At 44.9% G+C, this 27,770-nt stretch overlaps 2 protein-coding genes across 8 annotated transcripts; both read right to left on the bottom strand.

Annotated features, from left to right (window-relative positions):
- Positions 1-428: 428 nt before the first annotated feature.
- LOC124414177 lies at positions 429-4,306 on the bottom strand. Of its 2 annotated transcripts, XM_046895142.1 has the most exons (4): positions 4,178-4,266; positions 3,574-3,736; positions 2,769-2,829; positions 429-1,111 (listed from the first exon to the last, which is right to left on the bottom strand). In XM_046895142.1, the coding sequence occupies exons 2-4, from the start codon at positions 3,623-3,625 to the stop codon at positions 790-792; spliced, it is 435 nt and encodes a 144-aa protein (XP_046751098.1). In that variant the 5' UTR covers positions 3,626-3,736; positions 4,178-4,266; the 3' UTR covers positions 429-789. The 2 variants fall into 2 exon arrangements, with proteins under 2 accessions (XP_046751098.1, XP_046751099.1); XM_046895143.1 differs by lacking the exon at positions 3,574-3,736 and having other exon boundaries at positions 4,178-4,306.
- Positions 4,307-11,718: 7,412 nt separating this feature from the next.
- On the bottom strand, positions 11,719-25,919 carry LOC124414171 (uncharacterized abhydrolase domain-containing protein DDB_G0269086-like). Of its 6 annotated transcripts, XM_046895128.1 has the most exons (12): positions 25,583-25,917; positions 18,324-18,359; positions 17,585-17,809; positions 17,271-17,359; positions 16,867-17,165; positions 14,120-14,158; positions 13,840-13,902; positions 13,614-13,700; positions 13,028-13,106; positions 12,745-12,924; positions 12,291-12,546; positions 11,719-12,167 (listed from the first exon to the last, which is right to left on the bottom strand). In XM_046895128.1, exons 1-12 carry the CDS (start codon positions 25,655-25,657, stop codon positions 11,976-11,978), a joined length of 1,620 nt encoding a protein of 539 aa, XP_046751084.1. In that variant the 5' UTR covers positions 25,658-25,917; the 3' UTR covers positions 11,719-11,975. The 6 variants fall into 6 exon arrangements, with proteins under 6 accessions (XP_046751084.1, XP_046751088.1, XP_046751085.1 ...); XM_046895132.1 differs by lacking the exon at positions 17,585-17,809 and having other exon boundaries at positions 25,583-25,919; XM_046895129.1 differs by lacking the exon at positions 18,324-18,359.
- Between the last annotated feature and the right edge of the window lie 1,851 nt (positions 25,920-27,770).

Raw genomic sequence — 27,770 nt, forward strand, 5'->3', positions numbered from 1 at the left:
GTAAACGTTATAAATTTTTTTTCTCTCTTTTCTTTTCTCCCTTCCAATCTCCTCGTTTAATATACTACGAATATTACAGTGACACATTTTGCCAACGTATGCATCAGTGTGCGAGTACATGACGCACTCGTTACTACCTTCTTCGTACTCGGGTACCTGTCCTACCTTCTTGTTCCTATATCGCACACATGCTACATAACTTATGTGGCTTGTCAACTAAGCGTCCTGACGTAAAATCAATGCTTTATACAAGTCAATATTTCGGGATGCGTCTCCGCTTCGCTGTCTGTCGGCTTTCGCCATTCTCGACTACATACATTATTCTTTGTACCTATATATATATATATATATATATATGTATACCATGTCGCGACATAAGGGAGTAGAAAAGGAATCTAGAAATATTAGTTCTGCAAGAAATTTCAAAGAAATTGTGAAAAAAGTAAAGAAGTAAAGAAAACTACCCCGACATCTCTACGTTATTAACGAAACCGGGAACGCCGATCGAGCTCTAAATTCTGCATATTTTTCAGTGGGGTATACATCCATTAATCATTATAGGTATATACATATAGTAACAGGTATTATAGGTTTGCTTCGAGTGCACACGGGGATGGGTATTTGCATTCGAATCAAGCAGCACTACGGCACACAAAGTGGGTGTGTGTACATACATACATACATACATACATACATACATACATACATACATGCATACATATCTCGGTGGGTATAATCGCGTAAGACTTTTTTTTTTCCATACAATCGACACACGATGATCCTCGTCGATCACGCCTGCGTCGCCGCACCGAGGACGTTGCCGCTTGAGGACGAGCCGCTCAGCTGTTCCTCGGCCTCCATCATCTTGAGCTTCCTGACAACCTGGGCGTGCTCCTCGAGGAGCCTCGCGAATTCACCCCGCCGCGTCTCGGCCTCCACCTGGATCTGCTTTATTCTCTCTCGCGGTCCACCCGGGCTGTCCAACGGGGTGTGCGACGACGAGGATTGCGACGAGCTGCTTCCCGTTGACGAGCCGTCCACCTCCGGGCCTTCGCCGACGATCGAGTTACACCGAAGGGAATCCGTCGAGTCGACGTCGTCCACAATCAAACTGCCGTTGGGAAAACAAATCGGAGCTTTAGGCTTCGGGCAGATTTTTATTGCATGAATTCGTTAACCAGCCTCTCATCGCCTTGTCGTAGGTCAAATATCGTGGGTAGACCTTCTCTCGGCTGTCGTTCGTGATAAGGGTACATAGGATGTATGCACGATGTACGTACATACAAACCCAACGGGCATAATCGCGCTAATTGCTGCGGAACCGTGGAAAGTATCGAATCTCATTCGCGATACTCGATAAGTATGTTCAAGGTATTATATCCGTGGACCGCTAAACGCTCGTCGAGCCTCGAGTCCCTTTCAGAGCTCTGCTGCAGCTACTCACATAGTCAAACTGAACGTAATTTCGCGCTATTGTTATATCGCTCCTGTATAACGACGCTCGAGAGTCTCTGTAATAAACGCCTAGCGTACGCGGTTATTCTCAAAACTCTCCAAGCTCAACTCTCCCGGAGATACTAACGACAAGGTGCAACGCCGACTCATTAATAATAACCGATAATTAATTATTCGACCAAGTCGACTTATAACTGCGTGGGTGGTCACCTAATCGTGAATATCAGCAGATTCTCTTCTATCGTATTTACCTTTGTATATATAGTAAGTATATAGTAACGAATAATAGCTGATTATCGTAAGGAGAAGGGCGGTGAAGATCTACCTAGGTGTAGGTACGTTAACTACACCTCAATGCGCACGTGGGTGTAGAAATACGTCGATACCCCCCTGAATCTTTTCCAACTGAAATATTCACGGTCGAAAATAGAACGCGAAGCTTTATGACTTGGAATCGTGCAGTTGTTAAACTTCCGCCGCTTATTCGAAATATTCGCTTCCGGGCGTTGCGTTGTGCCGTTCATTGTGAAAGGTGCATCCCTTGTGCTACATACGGATTTCTTTCAATTAAACCGATCGCGCGAACCAACTATTTCCTCTTGATTTCGGTACATATAAGTTATGCAGAATTATTGTCCGCGTGGCTGTCGCGACACGGCTGCACAATATGATGGAAGTCACGGAAGTTTCCTCAATTTAAACTGTCGAATCGTCTATCCGCCTCTGTGCGCTATCCGCACTGCTTGGCGGACAGCCGGAGGAGCAGACCTCTCGCGGCGTTTTAATAGTCGACAATTGTTGCCTACGTCAATGTGACGTCATTCCTGCCAATTCGCGAACTCTACTGGACCCACACGAGCCCACCGGGCGACCATATCTCTACAATAATATCATATAGGTATATACTAATATACAGTTGTACACCTTCGACCCGTCGATACGGACACATGCATGCGACTGATTGCGAGGAAAACCTCTAACAATAAGTATACTCGTTACTTTGTCAAGATACGAGAGCTGGACAACCAGCGCCGGAGGAAAGGATTCTTCGCGGCCGGATTGCAGAGAGGCGAAAAATCGAAAATTGCAGAACCAACACTTAATTGGACATCGCGTATTCTGATTCATCGATCGATGACAATTACCGCGCCGCGCCGCGACGCGTCAATGGATTATTCGTGTCGTATGAGCTGCCGGCTGATTCTATTAGTCTATTACCAGGAGCTGGAGCTGGGCATTAATGAAATCGCAATTTAATAATTTCAGCATGGAGGTATTAATTGCGATTATCGTGCAGTGTAGCGGGTTCGTACCTGAAGGCCCCGTGGATCTCTCGGCCTGAAACCATGGTTACGGCGATGTCTGGTAGCGATCCTATAAAATAAAGAAAACAAGTCTGTCACCAAGTGTTAAAAATTTTACTGCGCGTAGCGCAAATATACCCTATTATTATACCTACGAATACATATTACGATTATCGGTAGGAATACCTGATTGCGGGTAATTGGCAGTTTATACCTATATTTTATACGTTCTATTCAGTCGACGCTTATTCGTATTTAACTAATAGTAACTGACTTACAACAATTTCCTTTATTTTAAAATTGAACTTTATAGCAAACTCCAAAGTATCGTGGCTGTATACATTACATTATACATATATAACTATGTGCGAGCTTTGAATCCCGTGAAAAGTTACTTTCCCTAAAAGAAATTATTTCGCTTTTCACCACGTCGATACGGCTAATTGACATTGTTTAATTTATTCTTGCAGATTGGTCATTTTAACCGAGCTGCAGCGCCCGCGTTTCCGCAAAGAGGTGAGTAATAGATTTTTCATCGTAACAAATCCAGTGGCTCTATAATCAGCCGCAAATTCACGCTTGTTTTTATCACCGTCCTCTCGTGCCGCAAGCACATAGAGTTATGCCACTTCCTCGTGGCCTATAGCGTGAAACTGAATGACAAAGTTTTTCTTACAATTAGCTCAAACAATCGCATCGTATCTGACACAGGTGCGCGAAATGAGCATAATTTTGTACAAGAAGCGCCTATACATAGGTATACATATAGTATATTAGTGGTATTAATTTGAAAGAAATTTTGGTTGTATTGTACCTCGAGCGTTAAGTAGAGACGGCATCGTCTGTGGTTGATTGCTAGTCTGCATCGTCAACTTTAGACAAAAGGACAAGCGCGGTCTTGCGAGGAATTTATACCGATTCTTTTCGCTTGGTCTATTTTGTTTTGTTTTTGCGAAACGACGAAAAATGAAGTCAACCTGTTACAAAGAACAGAAAAAGAACAAGGAATACTCTTTGAGCGGTACTTACTCGATCTTCTCTTACAATTAAATGCAACCAGCCATTTTTCTTTTTCGGGCTTGTTTTGCATTTCTTTTAGCAAAATGTCTACATGCATAAACACACGAATGAGATGATAAATTGAATATTAGAACTCGAATAAGTATTCAGACGCTACTGTGCAAAATTGCATACCAAGCTTCGTGTAAAAAAAAAAAACTATCATACTCGGTACATACGTTGATGCGAAAAATAAGGATCGCGAAAGAATTATCAGCTCTTCTAATTGTCGCAGGTATGTGGAATAATTTGACCAAGTCGGACCGTAGGTTGAAAACCGATTGTACTCGAATATGCGTAATCAAGGGATCATCCGAAACATCGAGCGAAACAGGAAAGCACCGAGCATCATCACTCACCTTTGACCATCTGTGGACGAGAGAAACGCGCGTCTTAGATGTTTAAGAAAATTATCTTGAAGGAGGTGACAGCGTGGCGCGATAATTTTGAAAGTACAGAAATCTGTCTTACAATTAGACGCGTACCGAACTCTGCGAGTAAAGTTGTGCGTTAGAGTGAAAAAAAAAAAAAATTGGACACAACGTGTGCCGAGAAACTGTCACTAGAGTTGGCGTAGGTCGTCGACGCGGACGTATAACGTTGGGAGTGAAAATTTATGTCTCTTTTATGTCGTCGAGCTGAGGACGAAGAAGGGGCTGGAGGGAGGAGGGGGGCGAGATATCGGGAATACCGGGCGATTTCGGATCGCCGACCGAGAGCACGACAGACTCCGACTTTGAACCCTGCAGCGTAGTTATCGTTGGGAATAACTCGGAGGAATCGACACTCGGGTGAAGAAAGTCGTCGCGGGTACCGGCCCGGCAGCTAACAATTCTACTCTGTGCCAGACACTTGGCTCTCCTCTGCAATGATGCACAACGGACGGCGTCTCCCACGTACTGACTTCGACCAGCGAGGCGAGCCGACGCCACCTCGGCATTCCGGAGCGCCGAGAGCGCCGCGACGCCCTGACCATCCTTGCCTACGAGCCGTCGCGTCGCCTCGTCGCCGGCGTCTCGCGGCGTCTCGCGGCGTCTCTCTACGTCCGTCCTGCACCACGCGTGTCGCCATTGATCGATCAGCCGTGTCCTTTGATCCGCCGATCGCTAAATTCCATGCAGGGGATTTCCCTCCTCTTTGGAGGGCAATTTGCCGTAGGTTATACCTGCGAAATTTGGTACGGTGAACGATTCGCGTAAGATTTGACGATTTAACGATTTCCTCCGCGTCTTTCGGAAGAGCTGATTGTTTGCCAAAGAACGGGAAAATTGTACGCTATACTCATTCGCTATAGCAATATATCACACGGATAATTACGAATGCTCCTTATCGCTTGAAATATTATAGGTATAATGTGTATATATAGTTATTTACGTTGAGTATAGAGATTGAGAGTGGCGTTCGCGGTACCGACGCAGCCGCCCGATGAAGGACGGTTATCGAGATACTATAAATTATCGTATCTCTCTCGCCACGCCGGGCTAAATATTTCTCTTGAAAATTCGCAAACTTGATAATATACCGCGGCTTGTGCAGAATATTCGTAAGCACGATGTTTTCACCTAGTGCCTTTCAATCGAGCCGACCTTGTTTATGTGTACCAATTCCTCTACCGAACATCCTCCTTTCGAGAGAACGTTCAGCCGCAAATACCTACTTCGTTCTTTTTACGCGGTGCCTATTAAATTTCTTCCCCGTTCCAACTTTTCAACTCTGCGGCTCGTGTTTCGTCCAAGCTTCCGGGTAGGTACCTGTAAGTGCGCTTTAAGTGGATGTCTCTCGACCTTCCTTTTAGAGTCGTCGACGAGAGGCAGAAACAATTGTTTATCGACAATTCAACCACCAAGAACGCTCTCCGAGTGCGGATCGAGAGAAATCAAGGTACGTCGAGTAAGTTTTCAGGGGCTTTATAAATATATTTTGACCACGCCGCGGACTCTTCTGTACCTAAATCTTCCCCAAATAGTTATACATTCTTCGATAAATATACTGCAAAGAAGAAATTCGCTGTGAAATTCTGCATTCGTAGTTCCAGCGTCTTTTAGGTACAGTTTTTCACCACAGTCGTAATATTACGCCAAATGATATAACGTCAGGGTGAAAAATTACCAGGGATTATTTTCGCGACATCTATTGCCCAGGGATTAAGAAATGAATTAACATTCCAGCTTTATAGTATTTCGCGCAAAATAACGCTGGAACTATAAATAACTATGCAATGCACGTTGGAACAATTAATCATCCGGCTTTAAAACTAGCACACAGTTATCACTTCATTCTGATGTAGTTATGTATGTATATTATACATGTATACATATATTATGCTACAATATACACGTTTCATGTTTGAACGCGCCGGAGAGTAGGTGTGCAGATGTCGTGGAGAATACGCCGAAGATTTACCATTTACGCAAAAGATTGAGCTCTTCGTGCGTCAATGCTGATATCATATCTTTCCCGATCTGTCATCCGACAATGCTCAAGATTTTAATCACTCGCGCCGTATGTACTTGCGTACGGCCTTATTGCTGTAGGTACACGTGTGCAGTCGGGGACAGCAGCGTGTATTTGCAGCAGAATCTTTTCTCCGATTTTTTCGCTCCTCTCTCCCTCTACCTCTCCCTCTCCCTCTCTCTGTCTCTTTCTTTTTCTCCTCCTCCCCGGTTGACCTTCGCCTTCAAATCCCGAGATTACACTCCCTATATACTCTACAGACTTCCTTTGCGTCTCTCGACACTCGTCGTTGACCAGAATAAATTTCTTTTGCAATTTAACAGGATCGATTACCGCTCGTGGCTGCGTTGCGAATATAATCATCGTCCGCATGCTTCTTACACGTGTCCCCGAAACTTGCAGAAAAAGGAAAAGAAAAACAAAACGAAACAGCAGTAATATGATTATCGCAAATATTTTATGGAACTGTTGAAGGGATAACTCGGCTACGGACATTATCACAGCCAACCGGGTAATATTGAAGGGAGAGAAAAACATCCCCTCGTACAACAGCGTTGCGTTATATGGGAGGGGGGGGGGGGGGGGGTAGAGAGGGGATCGAGACTCAGTGTGATTGATTAAATTTGAACATCAATAGGTGTTGCGGAGCGACGAAATTATTCAAACGATCAGAAAAGCTTTGCCAACGCGGCTGCTGCTTTTCTATAGTCGCGGATATTGTATAGGTGAGGTGTTCGTTTGTTCCATCGTTCGTTCGTTCGTTGGTATATGGTATGGTAAACCTGTCAGCTGTAAGCTATGAACGACCAAAGAGTATTTTCGTCCACGGAGGATATTATCGATTGCCCATACACACGGCCTGCATAACTATCCGCGTCCATGTGTAGTACCGTCTACGCGGCCATTTGGCTCCACACCGACAAGCCTGCGTCTTCCTTCTCTTTCCTTCCCTCGATCCCCTTCCCTCCTTTTCATAGCTGGTGCAACACCCTGCGGGCCGGAACATCCGGAGTGCAAAGTTGATGCAACGGACCGGAAAATCCGGGCTGCGGAGTTCTAGAAGCGCGTTGACATTCCTACAGGCATGCATATGATTGCATAACACTCGAGAGTTGCGAGCGGTCACGAAGACTCTGGAATAAGATCCAGCGCGTCCAGCTGTAATGTGGGGATAAATGATCCATATCATATCATACCTACTCCTAGAGCGCGTCGTTCCTATTATAAATACGCAGTGCTTAAAGCGTGCGTATTATAGACATAAGGCGCGCTTGTACGTGTAGCATTTTGTGTGTAACGCCAGGAGGAGAGAATTTTTAGACTTCTCGCTCCAGCAGGAATAGATCCGGGCGCGAGTCACGCTCTTGGAACGTGTTCCAGGAGGGGGTTCGCGGGTCGCTTGCGCAGACATCCTGGCCTCCGTAGGCGGCGGGGCAGGGAAATCAATGCCGCCGTGCTTGCACCGTTGGGGACGTGACGACACGATCAACTTCTGAACGAATTTCGACGTTTAAGCGGCGAGCGTCCGGAGAACGAAACTTCAGAAGACGACCGGCCGGCCTCCAAACTACCGACGGCAGAGGCAGGGGGGGGGGGAGGGTGATCCGATTTTCGACGTCTCGCAGGCTCCCTTAGCGATTCGCGATGCTCGCGATCGCACAGATTGACGCGAAACCTTGTACGCCCATCCATCATCCCGACCGGGTTGATGATGTTGCGCAACCGTTGGTACATATTTTATTTTCATCTCACCTATCGTACGTGTGTGTGTGCATACGTGCATATTATACGCATGATCACAATTACGAGCGTAGGTTCGAACTATCTCGTCTTTCCCGAGTCATCAAGTAGGTATATTATAACAGACCCAAGCATCTACGTAGATACATTGACGAGGTATATACGACTTGTTTAGCACCCGGCTGACGTGCGAACAGGTTTTCCCTCTCGTATTATATTCGCATTCCCCGTCTCTGGGGTCAGAGAAAATTCCTACCCGTCTTAAAGCTACGTGTAAATACACTGACGAGTCTGGGGCGCGATACCAGCAGGAGGCGAGGGGAGTGTTTTTCTATCTGTTAGAGAAAAAAGAGAACCGTGCGGACGAAAATATCACACCACTCGTTTCTTATCTTTTCCCCATTCCGTTCAGTTTGGCTACTATCGAAGCGAAAGGAAAAATCTCTATCTCTCATCGGGCAACAGCGTCGTCGCGCGGGCTCGAGGCGGCCGCACGTGTTCGTCCCTCCCCCTCAACCCTCCCATCAATTCCCCCTCCACGGTTTTCTCCAAACAACCCCGATAGTGACGTCATTCCACAGCGGCGGCGCCAGAAACCCCAGTGACGTCAGTGCGGCCGACCACCCTGAACGTAATCTATCGTGCTGTATTGTGTGCCGTCCTTCCCTTTCACCCCTTCCACCCTCGCCCCACCAGAGCCGCACGCGATGATTTTCAATCCAATCGGGGTGCAACGAGCGATGTGCACACAGAAAAGGTATCCGTTGCTGTAGCTTTTTCTTGCAATCCGTCAAAGAAAGCAATAGTCAAAATACTGTCACACCCACCGTTTCTGAACTTCTCTCCCTCTGCTTCGGCTATGCTCGTACTATTACAATTCAGCTGTATGTCGTTACCGTCACGCATTGAATACCATCCCGTTTAGTCCAGCGAAACTGCGCTCTCTCAATTACCTACAAGTTTCAGTATAGTGGTGAAAAATTCGCCAATCGTCTTTCATCAGTAGACCGTGGAACAAATTTTCATGATCGTCCCTTTTGTATTGGACGTGGTTGAAGGTCATGGTACGTGCTTTATTGTAGGATCATCACGCACTCATCCGTTACAGATAGCTTCACGATAGTGAGTTTAATTATCTATTGGCCGGGAATGTCGACAGCACCGCGAACATCCTTCTGTGTTTCGGGCCGCGGGAGTGAACCTATAATCCATATCGTAGCTAGCCGGGCGATAAATCGTTAATGCGGCTACGTACGGTTACCGGTACCATACCTACGCGGTAGTTTCTGTCCGACGCAAGACAGACCCGCAGACGTTTGACCTTGAACGTTGAAAAACTTTGCCCACCCATGTATATATACTTTACATATCGTGCATGCTGTTGTATACCTTATGCCGACAAGTAACGCTCGTATACACACCCTTTCAAGTTTGTTGGGTGTATCTGTCAAATAGCGATGATCCCAAGATCCGGACGAACGCAACGAGACGGAGGCGATTAATGTGAGATATTTTATCTAGGTTTGCTCGTTCCCCTGTGACGTCAATTCTCGCAACCGGAGAGCGCCTTTCTTTTCAACAATTTCGCGAATATATACCATGGTCCATGACGAGTCGCGCAAGTCCTGCAGCTTGTCCTAATTCCATTCTACGTTACAGCCCGCTCTTCGTTCTTCTCGCAAGTTGTCTCGTTCTTTGTTGTATCCTTTTTATCTCGCATATTCCGTCTAACAATAAGTGAAATTGTATAAATTAGAAATGATTTTTAAACGGGTTTTGCACCCGAAACGCGACACAGGGTACACCCGTCCGCACGTGACCGTTGTCACGTGCCGTCGACACGTGACAAACCGCAGCCGTACCCTGGACTTTTACTGACAATGTGTCGCCTCGATTCTCACGAATACTGTTGCGATTCCAGATCAGCAAACTTTCCTTGTAATCTCCAAGTCAGGTGTTTCATTCAAGTATTAAGGTGCTTCTGTATTCTAGGTGCTATATTCTATCTCGTTGTTATAAGCTTGAGCTGCACAGGGAGAAGAAAAAGAAGCCGGTTTTACTGAAAATTGCACGAAAAGACGGACAAATCACGGTTTTTGGTAAAAAAAAAAAAAAAAAACTCACGGTAACTACATTTTTGACCATAAATGTAGCAGATTTTACTCTTCTCACATCACAATGGTTTTCACTCGTTCTACAGTGAATTCCGTGTTTTACTATTTTACGAAGTACGTTTCACCAAATAATCTGATGTGTACCTTTTTTCCTCCACTATTGAGTGAAATCTGCTCTTTTATTCTCTCTGTCTACCTGGTCTTCCGACATGTCATCAAACGACCGAGTCATTGTGAGCATAGCCGCATATCTACCTATTAGGTGCAACACCAGATGTTCGCCGTTGGAAATGAAACGATCTTAGTTAAATGGATCCCCTGACAGGATTATCGGGTGTTATCATCTCGAACCAATTTATCCCGGCGACAAACATCGTCGTCTGTGTACGCATGGAGGTCAACTCTGGGATGCAGATGTTCACGTATATCAATGGAAAATAAGCGTCGACGCCGTATCAAGACCTGGAACTTGTGTGAGAATCGCGTGCGACTTAAAATACACGCAATTTGGTTGGTGGAAACTTTGACCGCGAATATATTTTTAGATACTTATTAGCGCGTCGAGCCGTGATGACTTGTATCAATATTTCCACCGTGATCAATTCGCGAACCTTAATTACAGGTCTATAAATACTCGGATCAATACGAGTTCCAACGAAAATGAAACTCCGGACGGGCAAACCCAGCACGCTCCTCGTACCAAGTCGAAGGAAAACGAAAAGTTCTATCGATAAGGGAGGAGAGAAACGCGACGCGCTGTCCGTTATTCCTCGGACTGCAAGTTATCATAGGGCAAAAGAAATTCACTCTCGCGCGAGCGACGAAGGCTCGAATCGCTTGGTTCGCCATAAATTCATCTCCTTGTTCTTTTTTTCGATCGAAATACCGACACCTCACTCAAGAGCTACTCGTAGTTCAGGGATTGGCGGGAAATCGAAGAAAGTACGATTCGTGAAAAAGGATGAGGAGTGACTGATTCGTTGTATAATTGAAACACTCGGCATCCAAACACTGTCACGTATATTGTTGAGTCGTGGATAAAATACATCAAAAATAGATAAAATATCATGACAATACACATTTATATTGGTTGCAACATAAGTATAGGTATATGTAGTATACGTATGATGAGTAGAATTTTTGTATCTGTGTGCGTAATTTGTGCGTTCGCGTTTCACGTCCCTTTTTTTTAAATAATATAATGAAATATATTACATAATACGTAAAGGACAGAAATCGCGTTGATTGTACAATTTGCGTGTGAGGTTATCACACCTCTCTGATTCTTCTATGATTTGTTGGTGGTCCAACGTGGGTACTATTATTAATTGTAAAATTGATCACCTCGCGCCCTTCCACAAATCGAGACGGTCGACGAAGCGATCATTTCACGTCTATATGGTTATAATAAACGATCGCCCATAATTGTTATGATATTATACACGGTGAAATATGTTCCGAGGTTAGAATTTGAACTGTTTACACGTCGTAAACGGTGATTCGTCCCAATATTGTGATGTTTTTCATGAACGCACGCGCGTACAACGATCCCTATTTAATAATGAATGCTCGTTGTCATTGTACATTGGATAGGTATTATGAAATTGTTCAATTCTGAGGAGAAGAAAATTAAGATAAACTATAGTCAACGAGTTGTATAATATATTCTATACATGCGTAGATACGTCTACGGTATTAATGTATTAGGTGTATAAAACTATATGTATATGCATACTGTATATTAATACGTTCGAGGTGGTTACACGATTGCGGGTAGGAGCTGTGAGTAGCCGGAGAGGAACATTCGATTTTTATTCTTTCTTCGTTCGAGCCGCGATTACCTCGAGGATTACGCGTCCTCTTTGTCGCCCCAAATATCCTCCGCGCCAGAAGTGACCTCCTCGATCTGCGGCACGTCGTTATCGACGATCGGATCTTCTTCCGGTTTGCTGTCGCCACCCTCGGCGTCGGTCGGCTCCTCGACAAACGTGTCGGCGCCGGCGTTGGCCTCGTCATCCGCGCTAGCGGGAACCTCGTCGATCTGCAGCAGACAAAATGCGAAGGAAGATCGTGAATATCATCGTGTAAACGCCTCCCAAAGAATCAATCAATCACTTTAACCCCGCTAATTGTAAGCCGAGCGAGCTTCTTTATATTGATTTACCTGAGGCTCCTCATCGACGATTGTCTCGTCCTGCTGCTCCTCCTGTTCCTGCTGGGTTCGCTGGGCCTCGTCGAGAGCTTCCTGAGCCAGCTGAGCCTCTTCCGCGGCCAAAGCCTCCGCTGCGGCCGCCGCGGCCTCCGCGGCCAAGCGTTCTTCCTCCTGTTGCTTCTTGTGTTCCTCCTCGGTCGCCTTTAGGAGTCTGAGTCTCTCCTGCTCCGCTTCGGCTGCAGCAATTTCAGCCTCTTCGAGTGCCAATCTGCGCAAAATTGTCACACGTCAGCAACAATCGGTTGCCCATAATTGCTTGCCGAGGCGTGCAGATCTTGTCGTTTAAAAAACTGAGAAAACGTGCCGCGCGCAGCCGTGTCTCGTTATAAGTCATTCGTAACACCGAGCCAAGGCAAGCCTCTGTTTATTGGGAAGTTCAAGCCGATATTATACGAATCCGACGCACCTTTCTTCGTGAGCTATCCTCTCGGCCTCCAGCCGCTCGGCCTCGAGTCTCGCCTCCTCAAGTTTCCTCTCGGCCTCCGCCTCCTCCTGCGCCCTCTCCAGAGCGATCCTTGCCTCCTCTGCCTCTTGCTCCAGCCTGAGACGCTCCTGTTCAGCTGCCAGCTTCCTTTCCGCCTCGATTCTGCCGGATTCACGGTCATGTCGTTATTGTCCAGAGACTGGCGAATCACTTTCGCAAGGGTACCTGGTTATCATTTGCCATTCTTTCCTAGTCTCTTACTCACCTAGCCTCCTCGGCTTGCTTCGCTAGGAATTCCTCGGCCCTTTTCAACGCTGCCTCCTCCTCGGCGGCTGTCATCCTATCTGCATATAACACAGTAAACCGTCTTATTAACATCAAGCCTTTGTTTACAATCGTATGGGGGGTATGGTGGTGGTCGTGTACTTTTACAGCATGTCCGTGGATACCTGTACTTCATAGATTCCTACGTGCGTGTATGTGCAGTGTCCATAAATAGTGGTAAGAAAAATGCGTACGTGCGGTGCGGGTTGCGTTTAGTTCTTCATCTTCAACATTCTTACGTCGTCATGCCCGTGGATACATTTTAAAATGCTGCGGAGCGTTTGGACAATTTTCTGAGGAACGCACGTTACAGTGCGAAAATTACGATCTTTACATTCAAGGAAACATGTATACACGTATCATTGAACTAACGATACGACCAGTCGGTCCGGGCGATCCACAAATATCAATTCTCTATCCACTGTTAATCACGGTTTGACATTGACAAGGGATTTGACATGTGGGCGAGAAAATAAGGTTCAATGAAGTTGACCGAAGTCGCTGGAAGCTGCGGGACTTGGAATTACCCTGTTTCTCCTTCTTCTTCTCCTTCTTCTCCTTCTTTTCCTTCTTCTTCTCGACGACAGGTTCCTCGGGCTCTGGCGGAGGAGGAGCTAAAAAACATAGAGAATTGGGAAAACCGAGAACGGGACACACTCGAAGGGGAATCGAGCCTGGCGGGAATTACTATTAATTCATTCAGATTCTATGTTCTGGGGACTGGACATTGGTTTTACGTTCGGACACACTTACATGCAGCATTCTGTGGCGGCGCCGGCGTCGGCGTCGGCTTCCATTCGGGTTCAACCGCTCGTGCTGAAATCCAACAGACAGAAGGACATCAACTACATTCTATTGTCACGTCTATTGTCTCGCAAACGACCTCAGAATCACCAAGGTCACTATTTCGCGTAGCAGTCTGGTGTCTATTCGCCATTTTGACACTTGAGCGCTACGCAGAGCATTACCTTGGTAATGCTGGGGCAAGATTTACGTAATTGAGGATGCCGCGTGTACAAGTGTCTATACTAACCCTTTCGCTGTTCTCTGTCGGTGAGGGGACTTACGGGAGCTGTGAAAATACGTACGACAATTATATGTTATGTGTTACGGTACAATTAGGTAACGAGTTATGGTTGATATTAATTGGTGACATAAGTTGCAAGAATCATTCTCTAACACACAAAACGTTACGAAGGGGGCAAGATGCGCGTATAAAAGTGCAGCCTTCGAATAGTCAGTGAATTATAAGGGTATTCCTTCGTTCCAGTTTTCTCTTTCCCCTTGATCCTGTGCGACTAACTACTTCTGGGTACAAACGAGTCAAGTGATTATAGTCACAAGGCAGCCCGTATCTTTGGTTTTGTAAGCGACGTTTGATAATGTGAATATAATGTTTTATTGAAGCGCCAACTACGATTAATGACAAGTTATTAATAAATATACATGAGAAATTAAACAATAGGTACCAGTTTATATGAGAATATAATCGTACGGAATTGCAACGTGATTGCGGATATGCGAATAATTACTAACAACTGTGAGGAGGAAATGTGAATGTAATAACGGTGCAATTAGTAAAAACGTTTGTGCATAATATAAATAATACGAACGATAGTCAGGACTAATATTAATCAACTTTGAACGACGTTATCACACACCAACAAGTGACTACTAAATATTGATAAACGGACGCATGTTAGGTACTGCTGACAATAAAACGACACAAAGATACGCAGATAAAAAAAGGCTTACCTCGAAGCATAGGTACATAGGTATAGAGAGATACTCATACGTGCAGGCAGACACATGACATCGTCACACATTGAATTCAATGTCAATTTAAAGAAACCAGTGTAATGTTGGGCTGTTTTTAAATGTAATTTTTTTATTTTCATTTCGTTTTCAACCAAAGTTCTATCGAATTCACACAACATGGGCAAGTATTACAGTCATCTCGTATCGTGTGCGTACGTAATCTTCATTTAGGTATGCAGGGTATTGAGAATATATCGCGGTGAAATTTCCTCGAGGGATAAAATCGCGGTTGGAATCATCGATCCAATGACGGGTATCGTGTAACTTGAATACTTGGCCGAAGTTGAAGTTTTACGTCGAGAAATTCATTACAGATGTCCTGAGCATACGCTGAATTATGATCCCTCTGTATATACGTATTTATAATGCGAGTTTGCAGGTATGAATATGGCAGCCGACTGTCTGCTATTATATAGAAAAGAATCTAATTTCGTATGTGATAAATAATGTTCGATCGGTCGTCTTGGTATGGAATTGGCAAGGATGTGGTTCTAGTCCTCCGTCAGCTCGGGCAAGGGAGCTTCCTCTTCCGATTTCAACTTAGCGGGACCTTCGTTCAGCTCGGGGACACGCTCTCTCCATCCCTGGCCTGAAACGTTCAAAATATCGCTCGATCCACTGCTATTTTATCCCCAAAAGTGTCACCCGTGTGCCCTGATCTGATATCACCTGATCACCTCGCTTACAGACGTGCGGTATACCTAAACAATAGTTATTGCACAGATTCACCGGTCAGATAATGCAAGCTTTCACTCTCCGGTACGATTTTTCCCCTCCCCCTCAATGAACAAGCGGCGATAAGTCGATTTTCCGCGGTATCTGTTGAAACGTTGCCTAAATATTATGTCCCATCGACGTACGATAAGCGTGCCTGCGGGTTACGCGGGCCGAGAGGAAATATGAATATAATTGTCACGAAACCTGGTGGCGACTATTGTTCTACGTATACCGACTGTGAAATTCGTATACAACGGGGGCTGAATTACGACGAAATGACAGTTCCCTGCACGGCATTCGTTGCGCGTCATTTTCTATTACAATTTTTCTTTTAGCGTATAGTAATTCTTTTCATTTTTTTCATGTTTTTTTTTTTTTTTTTTTTGCTGTTTAGACACAATTTAACGTTTCGTTTTATCACTCTACAATTAGACACAGTAAGAGACAGAGGTGTATGAATAGAGGTATAACAAATTACACAGCAACACAAAAAATATTCATACAAAAAAATGCAAGATGACAAAAACCAAATATCCACACAGTTTACGGCGTCACGAGGCCGTGTTTTCTTTTATTCTCCCTCTCCCTCGCCCTCTCCCTCTTTCCTCCATCAGCTGCCATTTCTTTTCCACTTCATCCCTTTTATACTCTCAAATGTGCGCTTGTCTATACTATGCAATCTTGCATCGCCGTAGGTATAGGTGGTACCTTGCAAACCGTACACATGTCACGCTCAAAGACAAGAAAAGTCAAACGGGAAACATTCAATCGTAATTACGTCTAAGAAACTACAAAAAACAAAAATAACTACGTATTACGTACATAATCGTACATATAAATGTATGCACATCATGTGTACGTGTGCGCTGCAAGTATGCGTGTGCCGTATATTGAGAAATTGTTGTATGGAGTTGCAAAAATTCATTCTGTCTTTCACTCTCTCGGTCTCTCTCACTGATTGTGAATCTTATTTTTCTATCCACGTGTCGTTGGTGTAGTGTTGTGTATCGTCAACGCAGTTCGCCTATTTTATTCGCACCGAGAATCAACGTCAATCACAAACCATGAAGGCACACACGAGTACAGAAAGACTTTCTTCCTCTGTACACAGGCATCTGGTGTTCGATTTTCGGAAAGATCCGGAGAACACGCCGCGGATCGAATAAAATAGGCGAGCTACAGACTTGACGGGATTTGGTTGTCGGCGATTGATCGTCGTTCAACCTCCCCGGCAGGGCTACTCACAGGCGTAAGCTGCGGCCTGCCGATTCTTGCTGTAGAAGCTGAGTAGATTGACGTCGTTCAGAATGTCGTTGGGCTTGAGGTCGGCGACCTTGAAGTAGGGCCTCCTGCGGGAGTGGGGCCTCCCTCCGACGTACTGGACGCAGGCGAGATTACCCTTGCCGAGGTTGCGCTGTTCGGGGACGGTGTACCAGGGCGCGAGCTCCATCTCCTTCTGGACGTTCTTGCGAGCGCCGAGAAGTCGGCGGATGTAGTCGTCGCTACGCAGACGCTCGAGCGGCACGATGTCTTCGTGGAAATCGCTGCAAGAACAACGTAGGTGCGCATGAATTACGGCGGTCGACGCGAAAGGAAGGAACCAAAGTCCCTTGTGAAAAAAGGCGATAATAAATCCAGTGACACGTTACCTCGCCGGCAGACGGGGGACGAAGACGTGGATGCGGCGAAGCAGGGCGTCGGCCTTGGCGCGTATCTGCCTGGCCTCGTCGTCGAAGAGCTGGAGAAAGAAGAGAATCTCTTTATCGCTTCACCGACCTAGACTAACCCTACGCAGTCTTATATATATATATATACATGTATGACAATTCGCCAATGTCCGCACCCTCCGTATTCCGAGACTCCTGACCGTAGGACGTGGGACGTTTGTGGGTAGGTAGGTGGATATACGCTGCGTGCGAGTAGGTGTAAAATGTGCGCAGATTTTTGATTGATTGTAACTTACGATGCTGTCTTTCGAGTTGAGGTATCTCTCGGTGTAGGAGGTGCTCGAGGACCTCGGAAGGTCCCGTATCCTGTTGTATTCGGCGGCCAAAACGCTCGGCCTGACCCGCGAGTGAATCCTGATCGGTATCGGTGTCCCGGTGTGGTAGACGGTGTGTATCGGCGTGTGGACAAATGTCACTAGCCGTTTGTGCGCCACGTACGGCATATGAGGATACGACCTCACCTGGTGATAGATTCCTTTAATTCTATGTACGTGTTGTTCGCCGCAATGTGCTTCGAGGCTTGTCTATGCGTGTAGGTGTGAATTACAAGCGAGTAGCGCCGGAAACTTGTAAGCCTTGGCTAATTATGCGTCATCTTGCAAAGATGCTTTAACGGGGTGCTACGGTTATACATCATACATACAGGGAATCACACCCTCGTGGCGAATTACAAGCGGTTAGCTGCTTTGCGGCGCACGTCTCTGCAGATTCCACATGTACCCGAATGTTAGCGAATAACTAACCTAACAAGCCTCTCCTGAGTTTTATTTAAAGAAGTTCGTTAACGATCCACCGAATTTGAAGCATGGTTTATCGCTTATTGTTAGTCGGCAAACAGCGTCACGCTTTCATTCGTTCTTGGGTTTTGGATTTACTGCTCGTTATTAATAGCATCCATCGTGATTACGACGACGCGAATACAGTTTATCGAGGTTTTCTTTCAATGGTTAGATTAGATTAACGAATATTGCTCACCTGAATGACGGAGGAAAGAGGTAGTACTGTAGGGCCCTGCGTACGTTGGGTCGATCAAGATATCGATGCAGATTCGTAACGGTGGAATTTGCGTTACCCCGGCGGCGGCGGTCAAGGGCGAGGATCACATGGGAGACAATATAGATACAAATAAATACAGGGTTAGCTAGTTTTCACTCGTTGTCAGTTTTAATTTATCCATCGAGCTATAATTCCATCTCGGTTTTACTTCGCTCTACGGGCATGCGGAGCGTGTGCTGCTCGTATAGTATGTACCTATATATATGATACACCGTGCGTGGAGTGGAAGGGGCCAGTGGTATACCCACTACGTATAAGTAGTGCACCCTTTGACAGATTCCAGTCACCGTCTACCGAAGGTGAAAAATGTACGTCGAAACGAGAAGACAATCACAGTGAAGAAGGCAACAGGTTTATAATGTGTATAGTATTTTTTTTCTCTCTCTTTCCCTACGTATGCATTACATAACACTGCGAAAACTACACTTCCATCCTAGTTGGCCAATTTTCCCCGTTGTGTGTCTATAGTTAGGTGACGTTATCAGGGTTAAAATGAAAGTTCGTCAACGCATTTTACCGGGCTCATGTGTTAATCGTGTAAAGCGTAATGGATTCGTCATTCACCCGGTTCCAAGCAGTTTGCACACTTTGTTACTCTGCTCGCACTCTATTTTTATAGGTATTAATCGCACTACGTTTTTTTTTTTTTTGTTTTTTATTTATTTATTTTTTTTTTTTCATTCTCATTTTTTATTCATTTCATCGACTCTGCTTTCGTTAGTTAACAATACGTGACGTGTCTAATAGTGTTTAGGTTGTTATTTTTCGGCAATTTTTTTCTGCTTGACGGTTATGTTCTATACTATCGTCGATTTTTATTCTCGAGCTCGAGGAATGGAGGCGTACATGCGTGTAAATATAGCGACTAAAAGATTTGTTAATAATTGTACGTTTACATTATTCTAGCGGGATGATGAGCTGCGATATCCTTGTGCCAGTGTTAATTATTTTTATTTTCTACGATTTACAACGACCCTACGATCACGTTAAGTTCTACCAATTTATTCTGTTCTTTTTTTTCTGCTCTTGATCCATCTAAATGCAGCGAAGAATTAAAATAACTGACACCGTAGTCGGTGTGCTTATTTGAATAAATGATTTTTTCAGAGGATCAGATATCGAGGGTTAAGTTGGTCAGTAGTATTCATGTGTGCGTACAAGTAAGTACAATAATATCTTGAAATCAAATAGCCACGGTCAGTGCGGTTCAGGATGAATTTTTAATCTCGACCTCACCAAAAGTACCAGTTGCCGCATCAAACGTTACGTATACAAGGTTGTCCCTTCTCTTCTATATTTCATATCCAATTGCCATGTATTTCAATTGGCAACTGTACAATCGAGATCTCATTCCGCCTAACAATAATCGAAGGTGCGTAAGTAGGTACGAACTAACGTTTGGATCCTGCATTTGGTTACTGTGAGTGAGTTCGAACGCCTGGGAATTGTGAGGGGGGGGGGGGGGGATGATGGCGGAAAGGGAGGTGCGAGGGAGATAAAAGCGGCGAGTGTTTTACGGCATCGGCAAATTGCGGGGGGTATGCGGAGGAGGAGGAGGAGGAGGAGGAGGAGGAGGAGGAGGAGGAGGAGGAGGAGGAGGAGGAGGAGGAGGAGGAGGAGGAGGAGGACTATGACGATGACGATGAGGTTCGGGTCGAGGAGCTTTGGAGGGTTAGACTCGGTAGGAGTAGTGACGGTAGGTTGTGCCGCCGGGTAGGCGACCCGAGGTGTGGGAATCGTAGGTGGAGCGATAACCGCCGGGGCCGCCGCCGGTCGAAGAGCTGCTCGACCTCTCCGTCGAGTAGCTGCCGTAGGGGCCGCTCTCCCTTTTGACGACGTGCTCCTGGTTGTAGGTGGTTCGCTGGGGCCGGGATCGCGGCTCCCCAGCGGAGGTGCTCGCCGAGCTCGTGTTGCTGTACGAGTAGCTGTACTGCTCCTGGGCGGTCCTGCCACCGATTTCCGGTAGGTCGCGCACCACGTAGTGCCGGGGTGTCTAGATTCGGATTACACAAGGCGAACAACGTATTGGAAAACCAACCAGTTCGTCGCTGAGGCACGCCAATTTTATCCGGGCCTTTCCTCTCTCTCTCTCTCTTTTTTAAAAGATTTTTTTTTTTCTTTTGTCAATTGTCAAAAACATTCATCTCCTCATCTCATTTGTAGTAGATATAATTTACGTATACCTATATACGTGATAAATGCATAATCATAGTACTATATTCGGACATCGATTTTTACGTGTGTGCATATTATATATACATATACAGCATATATATATATATATGTATATGTAGTACATGTTATACATGTATATATAATATAATATATATATATATATATATATATCACGTACGTTTCTCAACAACTATATTTATTTATCTATATTTATTCGTTTATAAGCTGCTTCGCTCGCCTACGACGCAGCCAGGTTTCGGGTACCCGGGTACGATTTTAGGTAGGTATGATATGCCATCGAGCACCTCGGCGGAATCAGGCGAGGTTGGCTCTGTGCCCGAATAGTTTGCGGATTTGGGGGGGGGAGGGGGGGGGAGCTGCAGGTGCATGGTGCGTCATAGATATGAATGTTTTAGGTGTGGTACGTACTGCTATGCGATACGGGATCCAACTTTTGACGAATTCGTTGTACGCGTTGCTGGATATCCAAGCTAATTGCTGCTACCGACTGTCTGATAATCATTGTAATGTAACAAATTTGAATCACTGAATTGAGGAATTGCGCGGGTGGGATGATACCGAACAGGTTATAGGTACACGTGGATGCCAGGAAAGACTTAGTACGAAACGTTTGCAGATACGATTAGAAAACGATCTTCGAGGTCGACGAACTTCGAGATATGTGCTAAAATCGCATAGCAATATGATAGGGATTCTTTTCTTCGAAACGAAGAATTAATTTTGGCGTACACTCGATTTTTCGCGTATTCGTCGGTCAAAAAAGGTTTTTACGCGACCCGAAACAACCGATTACCGATGTTCTTTGCAAGTTTTTTATTTGTATGTTCAGAATGAATGATCCTCCTCCGTCAAAAATTGGAGCGAGTAACTATAGCTGTATTGATATAAGGTACAGAGATATTGCGAAGGAAGTATATTGTACATCGGAATTGGTTAGTTGAATCGGTAGGGACTTCTTATATGAAACAATTGATTTATGTCGATTGTTGTTACGCATACCCATATTCGATATGTTTATTTGTAGACACACAACGTGCAGGCCAATATCATTTGTTATGTACAGTGTGACACATACACATACACATTCATTTATAAACGTTTAAAGGTATGCATATATATTACATACATACGATTATATATATATATATATATATATCAGAATTCGTATGCATGTGTGTATGTGGTGTATGCCCGCGGTACGCAGATGATAAATACGTTCTATTGATGAAATAATTGGGACATGTGTCGTTGTATAATGTATAATGAATGAGTTATATGACCACGTACGTAGTTTCGGTTGTGTAATTATCTCGACTACCTTGCCAACTGCACAATTAATTATTATTGCCTTGGTAGGCGTTGTGTACGCGCGGATCTTATACGAGGGTGAGCTACTGTTTCAAGAATCTATCACGACGTCTCAGATTGTGGAAAAAAAAGATAAGAAAGAAAAACCTACGGGTGAAAGGTCGCAGGGGTGGAGTCCTATTCGCCGCTGATGCCCAAATGCTAATTCTTATCTCTATACTGTAGAAAATTTGTAACACAGACAAACGAGAATATACATGTAAAGACACGTGTAGAAATTATTCATACATCGTTTATTGTTCAATTATACCTACGATATTCGTACATTATGGAGCAACAATAATAATTGATTGAAAATAACAATAATGGAAAGCGAGTATGATATGATAGGCGGAAACCAAGAACAAAATACAGATTATGTCTTTCGCTAAAATGCAATTTGGTTGAGGATTTCATGTTGCGGTACAAATTATAATAATACTTGACGTGCCGAGTGCGAGTTTTTCGGAAACAGCCTACGTAAATTACCGTGAGGTATATACCTATAGGTCTACAAGCGTTGTAACTTTTCGTACAGTTTAATAAAATAATAAGCGTGCGCAGAGCGGTTGTGATAATTATTTGTCTCTCCTTCTGCTACCTTCTTGCATAATAACCAGTTATAAGAACACGTAAAATCTAACATTACACTTAATCTGCAACCCTGGGAGCTAGTCGTTGTCGCTTATCAAACTACGTATGCCCGGTGTCGAAAAAATGATAATGAGCAAAAACTGAAATTAAGTGAAAACTCCCAGAGGAGATAGAGGGGCGCGGCGAAGCTCAGAACCGATACCAGGATGGCTTCTGAAGCGCCATCAGGATCTTGGTCCTCCCGGTCGCCGGGGTGGACGCGTGCCTCTCGGCGCCCGGCTGCCTCGACAGGATGCCCTTTTCAAAAACGTGTCCCTTCGCCGCCAGCTCGGCGGCGGCGTCGAGGCCGGCCTTGGATATCGTGCCTCCGTCGATGAGCTGTCTCGTGTGATCCTCCTTCGCTCGGTCCCTTCCACGCACGGTGCCCTCCTTATCCTTCAGGGTCGCGTACTGGTAAAACTCTTTCTGGGGATCCTGTTTTTTGCGACCCCAGACGGTAAACGGCTCGGGCACCAGAGACGGCCGCGGGACGAACGGCACCTTCTCCCACGGGAACAACTCCCGCTTCTGTAAGTCGGAATTTCATTCCTAACATCGTTAAACACCTCATGTCGCGTATACTCGTTTCTTTACTCAGGTATTCATTCGTTTCCGCGTTATTTCCTCTTTTTCTCTTTTCGTTTCAATTTCAACCAATTCGCCGCTCCCTCAGGACTATGTTGTATGAGTCTTCATCGACTGTTTCGGAACCCGCCATTTCCTTCTCCTCCTTCTCCTCCTCCTCCTCCTTCTCCTCCTCCTTTCGACGTCTTCACTTCCACACCACACTCTTCCCTTAATTATACGCTTGCAGTAAGGTAATTGTACATACATGTAAAATAATTACTTAATCTCATGGTGCTGTAATAAATCAACAAATGATGTTTATACCTATGCCTATAGGTATATACCGAGACAGACAGTTGGGTGAAAAAGAAATGTTACTTGTCGGCCAAGTTATCGCAGAAATGAAAAGTTGGCACGTCTCTCTGCTGGTCGTGAAAAATCTTATATATATATGTAATATATATATTATATATATATAATACAATACCTATGCTGCTTTTCGAGTAATCACGCGCGCCTGCGTGCGGCTAACTTGCACGGTTTACACGGTCTACGCGTGCATATTTCGTATTGTTGGCCGGTCCGACCGGTGCCTACCCTACCACCGGAGTTTCGCTTTGAACGCGAACGTATGGAATATAGGAAAGAATAAACTCTGAGGCGTAGTGGGGGCGGCGGAGCGAAGCGGAGAATCGGCAAGGTAAGGGAAAAGAGCGAAGAAGAGAAGAGAAGGGAAGGGAAGTAAGTGTCGGGACTACGCGCGTCTAAATTAGGGCAGCGTAACGCAACACCCGACGATCTCTGCATCTCCGCTACCCCATCCCGCCGCCCATCCTCCGCGTTCTCTGCTTATAAGTTATAGTTATACGCGATATCGTGCGAGAATTCCTTCTGGCCTTCGCGAAATTGCTAGATTTCTAAAGGTGCTGCAGCACAATCGTCGAGGGCTCGTGCCCCGTGCGACGACGCCAACTTTTTCATTCCAACGAATTCAGACCACTTCTAATGAAAGGAGGAAACATGAATTTAAATCATTTTCCTTTTTTCCTCTCCACTAATCTCAACGATTCTATTTATGCCTCGAGAGATTCATCCTTCTGGCTTCTCGTTTTATTTTTATTTTTTTAGCGTTTGTTAAACTTTGCTGCAGGAAAGAACCTCGACGCCGCCTGATCATGAGCTCTAAACGGAATATCCGAATTCTTTTAACGCCTAGTCGGCTCGAGCGATGAATACCTATACCACGCTAACATTCATCTTTCGAGACTTGGATCAAAGACATTTTCTCGGCTCCGGCATATCTAAGTTTAACGCTTCTCGGACCCGGAAAATGGGCGCTCAGCTATGAATAGGACAACCTGCGACCCGAGTACCCTCTCGAAATTATTTATATAAAGCAATTTCGTTTACAGCGGAAACTCGAATAGGAATGCTCTTCGTTTACTTGCACGGGCGACTGTGAAAGTCAAGCTTTCCTCGTCGTTCATATTCCATCGAGGAACGCATGCTTCTGCACAGTAGATCACAAGGACTTCCAGGTGATCGTGGAAATCACAGCCGCGAATCATATTTACGTGCACTTTCTGTGACCGTTCAATCAGAGTCCCACAGCAAGGATTTGTCTGAGACGCCGCGTGTGTGTTATATGTATAAATTCGCGGTATAAGTAAAGTAGGAGTAAAGTGTGGAAGTTAAGACTGTGAAAGGAGTTGTTCCGAATCAAATCTACATTGACTTTGGCAAGGGATTGCCTGGCCATGTGAGTACATACCGCTCTGTAGTCACCGCGGACATTTCTCACATCGATCCGTTCATCGATCGTCAAAGATTTGATTCGGAATAAACAATTGTGGTCATCGATTTAAGACTTTCAAGCGTGTCGCAAGTTTACAATATTCCAAGTCAAAGATGCTGCTTTGTTCGCATAATTTCGATAAAAATTATCCAGTCTGTATAGATGGTACCAAAGAATCATGGGTATTGTTTCTTTCTTTTCTGATAGTGCATGAAAGCGTCGTTTCAATCATAACATAATATAGGAGGGCCAAGTATAAATTTTGATCAAATACCCAACTTCAATCATTTTTTTTTTATACGAATCTTCCGTTCCCGTCGTGCAGTTAGAAATGTGCTCAGCAGCATCTTTGACTCCGGTATCGACATACCATGACGTGTTAGTTGTAAATAACGACACTCGGCTTAGTATATATATATGCATATATATGGTTGTTAGTTACTCTTTCTCTCTCATTTTTTCCATTCCAATTTCTATCGTTCTCTCTCGAGCCACCCCTTAATTAATGATACTCCTATATCCATCTGCCCTTCCATGGTCACACTCTTCCGCCACTTTCTCTCTCTCTCTCTCTCTTTCTTTCTCACTGAGGCAGTCTGAGTTTTCAATAGTTTGATGATGTCAAATGCAATTTACTGACCGTGACGGTGTAGGAGGATACCAGCGGGCGAGAATAAGGACGCCGGGTCGTGTAGAAGTCGCTTTCGTAAACCATTTTTGCTCTGTATCGTTGATCGACTGTTGCAGACGTTGAGTTTAGTTTCTTTATCGATTATTACTTTCCGTTACTGTTAAAAAACGATCGGCACGTGCTGCTGTCAAACCGACCGGGGCGGGGGGGAGGGATATCGATAGTTTCGAGAGTGACTGCTATGTTTTCCTTGGGGCGTTTTTTTTTCTTTCGCTTTTTCGGAAACTTGACCCACAATGATGGCTGCGACCGCGGTGGAAGTTGGAACGGTTCTGCGAGCCAGCCCCAGGCGACGTAGTCAAAGACGGCCGGCGTCCCGACGCCTCTCCCTCCACTCGTGCGTCGTCGCCATCTTGCGTCACACCAAAACTATATTACACCCTACCTACCTACGCTGTGGTGTGATGCATCGGAAGAAATAGAACGGTGTTAAGGTTGCACACTTTTCGTTCCTCGCCTTCATCCGCCCCCGTCATTCTTCTTCTTCTTATTTATCACGCGAAATTTTTCATATCATGACACCCAGAAAGCACTGCAACCGCTCCAGCGGCAGCGTCTCTGCGCCTCGCTGCATCGAGAGAGAAATTCCATGCTTATAATAAACCCGCGACCTCTGAGACATTTCGCAAAGGGTGAGTTTCTCGATCGCTTAAACAAGTTTCGGAGACGTTGTACACATCGGGTGTCGACGGACTGGGCGCAAATTTCTTATACAGACGATGTCGGCTCAAGACCCCGGTTGTTACGTATACACGTACGGAGAGGTACAATCCGTAACCCTGCGATGACACGCTGGAATCAAGTAAGTCGCATACCCGCTATATATTCCTCTACGTAATGAAAATCAAATTTACAACGTTACATACGGACACCTACGATGCGCTGGCGTTGAGTCGTGAAAACGCCCATAGCTATTACGTCAATTCGCGGGAAAACCCAGGTTCCGTATATTTTCGCATGTTGGTTTAAGCGGCTAGCTATAGACGCCGAAATAGTGGGGAAAAATATAAATCTATTCCCAGACTTTGGTGAATTGCAATGTCAGTAGGCGGGGAAGCGACTGCATGTGAAAGGAAATAGTATGTAAAAACATAAATCTCTTTTTCTCTGTATATCGTATAAGTATTTGCGCGATGCTATGTAATCGCTGTACATGTCACACCTTAATGAATGTCAATGTTTCATGCAACATCACGGGTGTATACCTATAAGGTGCGTGCAGTATTACAACGCAGCTACGGCCGATACTCTGGCTCACAGACGTTTGGCAAACCACCAAAAATCTGCGCGCGCTGCGAATCTTTTACTCACGATATGAATTTCAATCTTACATATGTCGTTGACAAAATTATTGGATATATAGACCGGTGACCGGAGAGTAGGATTTGTGGGTATGTCGTTCGATTGCCAAAACGCGACTCGCGAGTACCTTTAATTTTGAATGCCGGTGTTCGAGCTGTGTATATACGCAATTTTCTTCTCTTTTTCGCACTCGTACAAGTATTGATATTGAATAAAATACAGCCAGATTGACGGCTAAGCTATTCCCTCCGTAGCATCTGTGATCTAAGCGTTTTCGAGCATTCAGTTCGCCAACTTGGTAATTTGGGCCACCGACATTTGGCAGCTGGTATAAACACAGATTGCCCCTGACCACGATTTCAACAGAGCTCTGAAAAATTACGGTTATTTTGAGACTTTTTATTCGATTGTTGACTGTGACTGTCCCCGTTGTGATTCAAGATTCGCAATATTTTTCAAAGCTTTTACCAGCGTGCTGCTCCACATTGGCACATACCTGCAGCAACTGATTGTGAGAGTCGAGTTACTCGGAACAAACGGTCGCAATCGATTCGGTGAAATAACACGAATCTCACCTTGATTTCAGCTGCTAACTGTAAGGCCACATATCGTTTGTCAGTTAGCGGAATAATTCTAAGTAAACAATAAGAATTCGTTTAAACCAACCAATAAGCATCTTCAACAAAATATTACATTCGACGTTGAAGCTACACCTAATCAAATTAAGCAAGTCGTGTTATTTTACTTGATTCCGATAATTTTTTTTTTTTTTGTCAATTATAGCCTATTTACGCGATCTACTGTACAAACAGTCCGCAAGCATTTTATTATCAAC

Source organism: Diprion similis, chromosome 13 (assembly GCF_021155765.1).
Source record: "Diprion similis isolate iyDipSimi1 chromosome 13, iyDipSimi1.1, whole genome shotgun sequence".
NCBI lineage: Eukaryota > Metazoa > Arthropoda > Insecta > Hymenoptera > Diprionidae > Diprion > Diprion similis.

Bases quoted from the DNA above. Each gene is read 5' to 3' on its own strand.
- LOC124414177 (XM_046895142.1), bottom strand. From the start codon at position 3,625: ATGCAGACTAGCAATCAACCACAGACGATGCCGTCTCTACTTAACGCT. The intron at 2,830-3,573 runs GTACAATACAAC...TTTATTTTATAG, and splicing joins GTCTCTACTTAACGCTCGAG to GATCGCTACCAGACATCGCC. The intron at 1,112-2,768 runs GTACGAACCCGC...TCCCAACGGCAG, and splicing joins GAGATCCACGGGGCCTTCAG to TTTGATTGTGGACGACGTCG.
- LOC124414171 (XM_046895128.1), bottom strand. From the start codon at position 25,657: ATGGTTTACGAAAGCGACTTCTACACGACCCGGCGTCCTTATTCTCGC. The intron at 14,159-16,866 runs GTGAGTAGCCCT...GTATTTTCACAG, and splicing joins GCAGGCCGCAGCTTACGCCT to CTCCCGTAAGTCCCCTCACC. The intron at 13,903-14,119 runs GTTAGTATAGAC...GTTGGATTTCAG, and splicing joins CGACAGAGAACAGCGAAAGG to CACGAGCGGTTGAACCCGAA.